The sequence below is a fragment of the Populus euphratica genome, unplaced genomic scaffold (genome assembly GCF_000495115.2).
Source record: "Populus euphratica unplaced genomic scaffold, PopEup_1.0 scaffold28.1, whole genome shotgun sequence".
NCBI lineage: Eukaryota > Viridiplantae > Streptophyta > Magnoliopsida > Malpighiales > Salicaceae > Populus > Populus euphratica.
Genome location: NW_011499862.1, coordinates 508108 through 518670, shown reverse-complemented (window position 1 = coordinate 518670; position 10563 = coordinate 508108). Strand labels below are relative to the sequence as shown.

The 10563-nt window shown below is 32.2% G+C and overlaps 1 protein-coding gene across 1 annotated transcript; it reads right to left on the bottom strand.

Annotated features, from left to right (window-relative positions):
• Window positions 1-4076: 4076 nt before the first annotated feature.
• Window positions 4077-7701, bottom strand: LOC105125006 (probable E3 ubiquitin-protein ligase LUL4). Its single transcript, XM_011025254.1, has 3 exons — window positions 6991-7701; window positions 4663-5179; window positions 4077-4547 (listed from the first exon to the last, which is right to left on the bottom strand). Exons 1-3 carry the CDS (start codon window positions 7602-7604, stop codon window positions 4431-4433), a joined length of 1248 nt encoding a protein of 415 aa, XP_011023556.1. The 5' UTR covers window positions 7605-7701; the 3' UTR covers window positions 4077-4430.
• Between the last annotated feature and the right edge of the window lie 2862 nt (window positions 7702-10563).

Sequence of the window (10563 nt, the reverse complement as noted above, 5' to 3'; positions counted from 1 at the left end):
AACATAAAAAATTATTTTTAAATAGTTTTTTAAATTTTTTTTCATGAATATTATTTAAAATACAATTATAAACAACACCAAAACTAACAATATCTCAAACGAATGCACTTCCGATTTAAGCCTACACGATTTTCTCGACCACAAAAGAACCTAAAGGGTCGAACAAGAAGACAATAGGTCAAGAGAGAAGAGTATATCTTTCTCGTGTCTCAAAAATTACTCTAATATTTAAAAGTTTTAAAAAATAATTCTAAAAAGCTTTTAAATGTTTAAAATAAATTGTTAGGATAATGTATTAAAACGGATAGATTCAACGAATTTGAATAGAATAATGAACATAGGCGGACTGATTAATCCAAGTTCAGGTCGACTGCACGCTTATATTTTTAATTCAAAACCCACACTAATTACTCAGGTCTTTTCTTTTATTTAAGAAACTGAATATCTTACAAATTTAATTTTTAATTTTCAAAACATCACTATATAAACTACTTAAAAAATTTATAATATGAGATTACATCTTTTTACTTTGAATATTTTGCAAATCAAAATTACTTTTGTTTGCTTTTAAGAAACTACCTTGGAAACTAATTGAACTCATATAACACCATGATAGTTTGCTTTTGAATTGAATAATAGTGTGGTAATTACTTTTGTTTTTTTAGTGCGATAATTTTAAAAGTTTAATTTGTTTGAAAAAAATATCAAATTAATGTTTTTTTGGTACTTTTCAATAACTTTGATGTTTTTATTAAAAAATAAAAAAATAGATAATTTTAATTTATTTTTAACCAAAAAAATCTTTCAAAAAGCCCAATACAAAGCACGTATTAAATCCAGCGAGAACAGCTTCTGTTAGACGCAGGGCACATCAATTTGGATCAAGTGTTCCAAAAAGAAGAAAATAATAGCAATATTTTAGAAATGAAAATCCCAAAAGAAGAAAGAAATCATTAAAAGTTCGATCAAGTAATGACTAGAGTCCTCTCTTTTCAAACGAGTGTACATCCTCGAAAGAAGGCGATGGCAAGAAAGAAAAGAATACCAAGATAGATTCTGTTCTAGTACAGAGAAAGATATTGTTTTTCATCACTTTTCCTTCATGGCGGGTGTGGTGACTTTGTCCTCTGAAGCATCCATGCAAGAGAGGCAGGGATGAAGCAAGGGACACCAGACATTTACATGAAATTATTTACTTGCGACAAGAGACGCTTAGACATGCCATTCAAAATACTGCAGCTGACATGAAAGTTGATGGTCCAGTACAGATTCAAGCTCCATGGAAAAAGCGTATGGTCATTGATTCTCCCTTCATCTTTAGACACTATTCAACATCGAAGGCTCCACTTTTGTCCCCCTCCTTTTGTCATACAAACCATGATTTCTCCATGCTTTAGACATCTCAAAGTGCTTTCACCTCGTCTGATAACTTGTAATGCAAATATTCCAATGTCCCTCTCCCTTTCTCTCCTTTCCTCTCTCTCTCTCTCTCTCTCTAGCTCGTTGGCTGAGAGGCAGGAGGTGGAGAGAGTTCAGCCCTGATAACGGCTCTTTTCAGATCACTGTTATCTTCAAATAATAATCTTGGACATTAACTAATACTCTTGGACGAAGATTTTTTCTTCTTCAATTTCTTTTTAAAAAGCTTATAGCAAGAAAAGTGCAAGGTTCTCTCTCCTTACAGAATGAATATTGCAAAAGAAAAGCATGCTAATTCTTTCATATCAACTAGCGATCTGGACATTTTTAAGATGAGAGTTGAACCACCTTGTAATCTCAGTACTGTAACTATACCATACCATTATAGTAATAATCTTAGAAATTATATGTAGTTTGGTTGATAATTGTAAACATAAAAAATAATAATAATAATATCACAAGTCTCCACCATTTCATAGTATCAGATAATCCTTCAGCATGCATCTATATAAACATTTCAAGGAATTTGATTTTTATGATTTGATGTTAGGCGTTGATGTTTTTGTACGTTGTAGAATAGGAAAGTTGGTACCTCTGAACTTTTAGTAGAAGACTAGTTTAAATCATTAGTTGGGCTACGCTGCAAATCATTTTTTTTTTTGTTTAATGTGATAAATATTTAAGCTATAAAAATTTATTTGATATTGTAAAACTTATCTATTTAATTTTTTACTTAACTTATATTAAAAATTAAAATATATAATAATTACTTACATGATTTAATTTACTTATCAATCCAAACACAATTCGGTTAATGACTAAAAAACAATATGAAGATAAAATTAAAAATAAATAAATAAAATTAATAAAAAAACCTCTTAACTCAATTCATTATCTAATTTAGATTTGAAATTAAAATTAAATTATATAAGAATTATTCTGACATGATTTAATCATTAGTTCAAAAATATAAAAAAAAGTAAAGATAAAATTAAAAAAATAAATTGAAAAAAAAGGTAAATGGGAGCAAAGGGGTGTAAAATTATATAAAAAAACCCTTTCCCTAATTATATGTATCATAAAGCTCTATTACGTTTCCAAATCTTTTAATAAAGAAGGATAATAAATTAACTTGAAATATATTATAAATAACGCGCAAAAATTAAAATTTAGTTGGATTTTAAGGGTAGTGATTTTTCTAATTAATGTTCTATGTGATTTTTATACCTAATTAAATTTTTGGATTTAATATGACCTCTTTGTGGAAGTAATATTTTAAATTGATTACATTTTATGGACTTCACTGCATGGATCAACACCCAACAAAAATGAGACAGTGGAACACAATCCAATATAATGGAAGAAACGCCCAAAACATTACCCAGGCCCGATGAAACCGATTGTAGCCAGAGAGAATTAAGGCCTTATATGATGAATCTGACTCAAGAAATTTAGATATTATAACGTTTATTATGATATTATCAAGTAATTTTTTTTTTAAAAAATCCGAGATGTTGGGGTAATTTACATATATTATGACTAATTCTCAAAGTCATTGAATACTTTGTACGTCTAATAAACAGATAAGACATTATAAAGATAATAAACATACACAAAAAAAATCCAATCCAAATATATATATATAAAATAAATCCCCCTTAGACTACGAACTTAGCATTATCAAGTATTCATTATTTCACTACTATTTATTATTAATATAAAAAATAATGTATATCTACACATGTAATTATAAAATTATATATACTATACATGTATATATACTATATTAAATTTGAAAGTTATAAATATTCTATGATATAAATATATATTTCGGATTCATGTTTCTTTGACTTTGATAATATCTTAATTTTATTAATTACTTATTATGTAAAGTAATTATACCTCATTAGATAATATAATTGCAAAAAAAATTCTCACCTCTCAAATCAATTAAATTTTAATATCTACAAGACTATCATACCAGTACCTTAACTGGTTTTTATTTATTTATAACTTGAAGAATTTGTTTTTATTTATATATAGCTGGTTTTTATTTATTTATAACTTGAAGAATTTGTTTTTATTTATATATAGCTGGTTTTTATTATTTTGTTTTGCCCCAGCAGAATGCGTACAAGACTGCCTGTTTAGAATTGTGTTTTAAAATAATTTTTGAAAAAATTTAAGTTTTTTTATACATTAAATTAATATATTTTTAATGTTTTTAAATTATTTTGATATATTAATTTTAAAAATATTTTTTTTAAAATAAAAATAAAAATAACATATTTTTAAATAAAACATATTTTAAAAAATAACTACAATCATAACCCTAAACACGCTCTATAATTTCTAAATTTGTAATTACGTAAAGGAGGATCAACTCAGCCCATGTCATGCGATTTTTGGATTCTAATTTGTTTATCAGACAGGTAAAGAGATATAATAAAATGCAATCAGCTACGTCTCTGGTATCAACACTGTATTTTGACACACAACAGAGAGGCACAAGTGACTTCCTCATCTGGCCCCGTGGAGATAATTACCAGAACACTTGAAAGCATTGTGGATGTGTGAAAGAGAGCATACAGTAATTAGTAAAAATGAATTTATCCTTCTTGTGAAAGTAAATACATTACAATCTCTATAAGAAGAAGAAAGTTTGACGATGCTCTTTTCTTTATTAAAAATGTATCAAATTTATACAGAAGGAGGAAAAAACTATATCAACCCTTCATTGCATAAAGAAAATTGCCATCTCAGAAACCCTAGGGCAGCTCTAGTGTACAAAATCAGTGCTTCAATCCTTCATAAACACTTTCAGCAATCCTCGTTCAATGGTGTAGTGGTTATTTACTCAGGATGAGCTATAAGGAAACAGGGAAGAGTACAGGAATATTGCTATGCAAGAAAGTGAGAAAAAAGACAAGGGTAAGATTTCATTTAGACAAATAAATAGATAACAAAGATAAGAAATAGCCACTCTGGAAATCTTGCATGAACGAAAATGGTTAAGAACTCCCACGCTTGTTAACCTTGATCTCCATAAGTTCCTGGATGGGTTGGCGACATATAGGACACGTATCTGATCGAGACCTCAACACCTTCGCACATCCGCTGCACAAGCACTGCCAATGAAGAAATTTGTTGTTTATTTGATGCAGTAGCAGATGCAAGAACGGTGGTGCATGGTAAGAAAGTGTCAGATTTGGCAAATAAACAGGTAAAGTCCAGCATACTCACCATATGTCGACAAGGTAAAACGGTTGTATCCTTTGGCTCACTCATGCAAATAACACATTCTGTTCCTGAATCAATCCCATCAAAGCCTGCACTGTCAGAATTGGCAATGCCATAGATCTCTCGCAACTCATAACGAATCCCATCAATCCATAAGATTTGCTTGACTACTTTTACTTGAAAATGGCCTTCTTTTTTTTTCTCCAAGACAGCTTCAGTTATTTGTGCATGAGTAGACATGGTAGGCAGAGGCTTGTCAGGCTCTTGGCTCGTAGAAGTAGAGGGAGAGGGTGAGCATGCTTCAGCAAAGATAACAAGCGGGAAAATATCTTCCTCGGGTGAGGGCTTTGATAGCTGATCCAACTCAAAAAATCCAAGGTCAATGCCAGTTCCTGATGGTTGAGAGAATTTTTTACCCACTCCTTTCTCAAAGGGGATTTTCCTTGGCATATAGATTTCAGGGTATACTGGCATAAATGTACAATTGTCTCCTTCCTTTCCAAAATAAAATATGGTGATGCTGCCATTGACAAGAAAAAGAAATGTCACATATTGTAAAATTTTCTCATCAAAGCAAGTTTTTCCTTGAACTCCACAGGTCAGCATAAAAATGAGTGCATTCCAAAGCTTGCAACATATTGTAAAAGGCAACTTGAAAATCATAAATTAGATCTTCATTATTAATGGCCTTAAACCAAGAATTTCAAATGAAAATTTCTTTTGTAGCAGTCACTTGTATTGGTATAATAGCTGTCACTGTCAAAAGAACTTGGAGGGATAATAGAAGAGCTTTAGATCAAGCTAGCTAACTAAAGAATAAAAAAGGAGCTAAACATCAATGATAGCAGTTTATATTTTCTGAACATTGAAAACTAACAAGATCTTAATAAGCAAACTGCTACGAGCTGATCAAAATTTTAAAATAAAAATTAACTAGCATGAAACACAATTTTTACAGGAAAGAACCACGAGTCCCATCCAAACCACCAAGGAAAGTGCTCTTACTTCAACTCCTCCAATCCCCTATAGATTTGTACCTGAAAGGGGTGCAGAAATGTATTTGAGCACCCTCAAAGTTAAGATCCATTTTCACAAATCAAGCTGTCACTCCAACATAGTTCCAACTAAAAAACCTAACAATGAATGGTTAAATACCCAAAAATCAAATCGTACTTGAACCAAGGCAACTGCTCTTACTTTCAACTCCTACAAATCATCAACTAGAATAGTACTTGAAGGCACAGATCTGTATTTGAGCGCTGAGAATGGTGATCCACTTTTACAAATTAAAGTCATTGTGTCAATTTGGATGCGATGAAATACTTAACATCAAGCATCACATACAGTGCCCTAGATGAAAACAAACGCTTTACTGGAAGTTATTTCATAATCTACTACAGATGCCAGTCCAGCCAGCACCATTCCACAGTAGCAACCTCAATACCAATCTCCACCCCCCATCACAGAAAGGCTAGCAGGCTCACAATCATCCATCCAATCATTGCCAAAAGTATATTAACATGACTAGCATGCCACTTTTATCGTATGATGAATACAAGCTCTATCACAACTGCCAAAGGATAATTGCCAAATCGCCTCAATACTTACCACAGCCGATTGGAAAGAAAGAACTACTACCAAGTACCAAAACAAATTAAAATAAACTAAATTCCATCCACCAATCTAAAACCAACCAAAAAGAAAATCCTAATCCCTTTAATATGAAAATGATAACTAAAGAGGACTGATGTTTTGTTCCAACCAGGAAACCAATAATAGCCTGCAACTTTATAAACCACGATAAATCTCCTCATGTAATTCATATCTCAATGACGGTAAACTTAGATAAAATGTGTTACTCTTATTGATATCGTTATCCTCTAATCTTTTCAAATTATTCAGCTTTTCAATTGTGAATCCCTCCCAAAATTGAATCATCTATCTTCCCAATGGAGGTTCTGATCATGATACAGAACAATTAATCTGTACACATACTGATTCACTCATCCATTTGCTTTCAACATAAATTCAAGTAAGGATTTTACATTCTAAGGCTCTTACAGAGTAGTTTCAACTCAAATTACCACAAAATTCAACAGTAGAATTTTTGAAAGTCACAACACCAAACAACATAAATTCTAAATCTTTCCAGCACCAATTCCCTCTAGACTACAAAAATTCTCAATTACCAATCCTAAATTATTCAACTTCACACTTCAAATCACAAACCACAACCCCCCCCCGGCGCCCCCCCGCATATTGTTTTTTAATCCTACCCAGATACTAAAATCACAAACACTAGCATCATTAAAAAAGTAATTTGAATAGTACCTGCCATCAACAACAGCATCAAAAGTGAAGGAAACCAAGTGACAATCCAAATTATTTTCATCTGCAACAACTTTAATACTAGCCTTGTTCACATTCACAACATTCTTGATTGTCTTTGCGTGATTATGGTCAATATAACGTGGCTGCCGCACAAGTCCTGAATTATGAGGCTTCAACTGTGGTGGTGGTATTTGTGGGCCCATGAAACCAGGTTGATGATAATTATGCAGGGCCCACCCATTATTGTTGAAAGGAAGAGGAAGCTGGGGAGGAGGAGGAGGATGGTGATGGTAAATAAAAGAATCGTTAGCAGAACTTGTGGGAATCATAGGAGGAGTAGTATATGGTGCATTTGCTGCAAAATAGTAACTTTGTGGCCCTTGCAGTGGCGGTGATGATGATGGCTGTGTAGTATTTGTATAAAAATTATTACTAGATGGTATCGAACTGCTTTGCGAGGGAAGGTTACTGGTATTGTTGGTGGAGAAAGAGGGAAGTTGTTGAATTGGGGTGGTTGTGGAGGAAGGCAGGGAAGGGTCTGGTTGGTTTTGACGGTGGTGGAGATGGTTGTTCTGGGGTTGGTTTCTTCCATGTCTACTTGGGGAGGAACCCATCTTTGAACAGCCAAGTTTTCAGACGGAGACTTTCTGCTTTGGTTTTGATGGGATCTGGGTAACCTACATTAGTTGGCGGAAGATCTACGTACGCGCTCTTCATATTTTGATACTTAAATAATATTTTTTATTGTTATTTTTATTTTTTTAAATTATTTGAGTCACAATAAATTTAATATAATTGCCAATTTTGATGAGATTTTTTTTATTAAATATTTTTATATGCTTTGGAACAAAAAATCAATGTTGGCGTCTGCTAATAGAGAAGATAATTAATATTTAATGTGATTAGCATTATTTTCTTTTATCTGACTTGGAAGGCAATAATTCTTGGTTGACTGGGAAAGCTCAGTGGGGAGAAGAAGGCAAGAAGGGTCCTAACTAACGGTAATAATAAATCCACACGCGGTTTGGTTTGGTCACACGTCCATAGGTGCAAGAAGCCTCCAGATGATATTAATTTGATGCCAATGAGTTTGCTTTTTTGTTAGAAACCAGCAATCACACACACACATATACAAAGAAATTCCGATCTCCCATGGAATTATACATATATATATAAGCATTTGATTTTTTTAAAAAAAATTAGCATAATAAATATAAAAATTTAACAAAATAACATCAATTTAAAATCTCAAGTTCCAACTAGGGGTTGGACAACTCTCGATATCAAACTAGCATGTTAGATCAAATGAACAATATAAATGATAAGATCATAATTTTAAAACTTAATTTTAATCTTGTTTGATTTAATGCTAGAATTGAACCGGATTTATAACAAAAAAAAGTAAAAATTTTAAAAAATCTGATAAATTGACCTAACAAGATTTAATTAAAAATGTGATTGTAATTTGTTAATTATTTTTTAATTAAAATAATATTATATTGATTTTAAAAAAATTTTGATCGAATAACTTAGTGAAAATTCACTATTCAAGTCCTGGAGCGGGACGATGAGGGGCCCGGGTTTAAAAACTCTGAGCAGGACAAGCAAGATGAATTTATGGTGCAATCAAACGCAGCGTTTCATCATCTTCGAATTCGTTTAAACAAACGACACATTCTTACGCGCCTTTACCAGCCTTCAAGCCTTCCACAACCGAGTGGATTAACGTCGGGAAAAAATGGCAGGATGAAGCCCACACGATGCGCTTCCAAAAACAGGATCCTTCCTCTGTTGATTCTCTTCTCTCTTACAATTCCTTAAGGTGTCGTTTCCAAAAACTACTACCAGGGGTGACACCCTCCATGGCGATTGCCACTGTCATCTTGTCAGCTCTAATATTGTTCATGGTGTGCTTTTTAAAAGCATTAGTTTATTAAAAAGATGAAGAGGTGCAGAGCTAACAAAGTAACAATGACAATCGCCCTCAACGGTGTCACCCCTCTCGTCGTCATAGTACCGTCCCCGGCCACTCGTATTGTAGTTTTCAGAAACGACACCTAATGGATTTTTAAGAGAATCAAAAAGAGGAGGGATCCAGTGTTTGAATGTTTAAGAATCCAGGTTGTAGAAAGGAAGAAGAGAGGGGGGGATCGCTACTGTAAAATTGGAAGAAAATAAAGGAAATGGTGATGAAAATCTTCCATATGTAATTTCTGACGTAAACAGCAATGAAATAATAAAAAATAATAGAAATTTTATTTAGCAATTCTGTCGGTATTTTTAACGTTTCAGGTTGTTAATGAAATTTTCATTGATAATTTCAAAAGAAATAAAAACCTGAACTGAAGCCCTTCCCTCCAAGTTCTTCCTTTTCTTCTTTGGCAATTCTTTGGTATTTCTAACTTGTCAACTCGCTGATGAAACTTTCATCAATAATTTCAAAAGGAATTAAAACCTGAAAGCCCTCCCCTCCAATCCCTTCCTCTTCTTTTATGATTTCAATTCAAACCCCATTTCTTCGAATTTTTAACAGCTCAATCTAAAATCCAGCCGCTCAACCTGTCAGCAATGACACAACCTCCCTTCCTTGATTCTATTTTTGTCGAGCTTTACTTCACCAGGCAAAGAACCACCGCATCCATTTTTATTGCAATACCCGTTTAAATTTAAAGTTAATTTATTAAAATTTGTAGCTTGTATGTTGATTCAAGTGTTCTATCTATTTAATGATAATAGTTTTGCTGTATTAATGTATAATTTGTATTTTAGAGTTTGTTTTAGATGGAATTGACTTAATTCGTCACATTCCAGTGTTGTGCATTTCTTTCTCCTGTTATGATCCGTAGGAAGCTGTCCTTGAACTTGGGTCGGCTGTGTTTGCTGTGGGCACAGCCCCTGAAGATCCTTTAGCTTTGAAAATGCAGAGTTTTCCCATTTTTTTCAAAAATAAAATAGAAACATTGACGACAATGCTGTGCTGACGAAATAGAAAATCTGGTCGAGAGAAGTTTTCAATAATAGTGTTCTATCGTTTATTCTATTAGCATTAAAAATGCTGATTGAATCTTCATGCCTACGGAATATTTCATTGGCATTTACTGATTTTCTAGCTTATAAAATGGTGGAAGTTGGTGATGTAAGGGATGAGGTTATCCATGCCATCTCTGTCATCTCCCAACCGTGTTACCATTGGCAATATTAATGAGTAATTATTTTGTTTAGTTGCATCCTCATACGGTAAGAGCTCTGTTTTGGTCAGATTTCATAGAGTAGTGAGAGGGGCACAGCCAAAATTATGTACTAGAGAGGATTAAAATTAATATAATAAGTTATAATATTTATTATAATTTATTATATATGAATTATAAAACAAAACTTGTATAATTTAGTTTTATTTAAATAACTTATTATAAACATATAATAATATAAACATATAATAATCTTATTATAATGTAAAGGTTTAGAGCAATACCAAATTGAGTTAATGTAATGAAGTTAATTTTATTTTTATAATGTATTTATTATTTTAATATTATTAATCTTTATATCTATCAAGTATAAACATATAAAGTA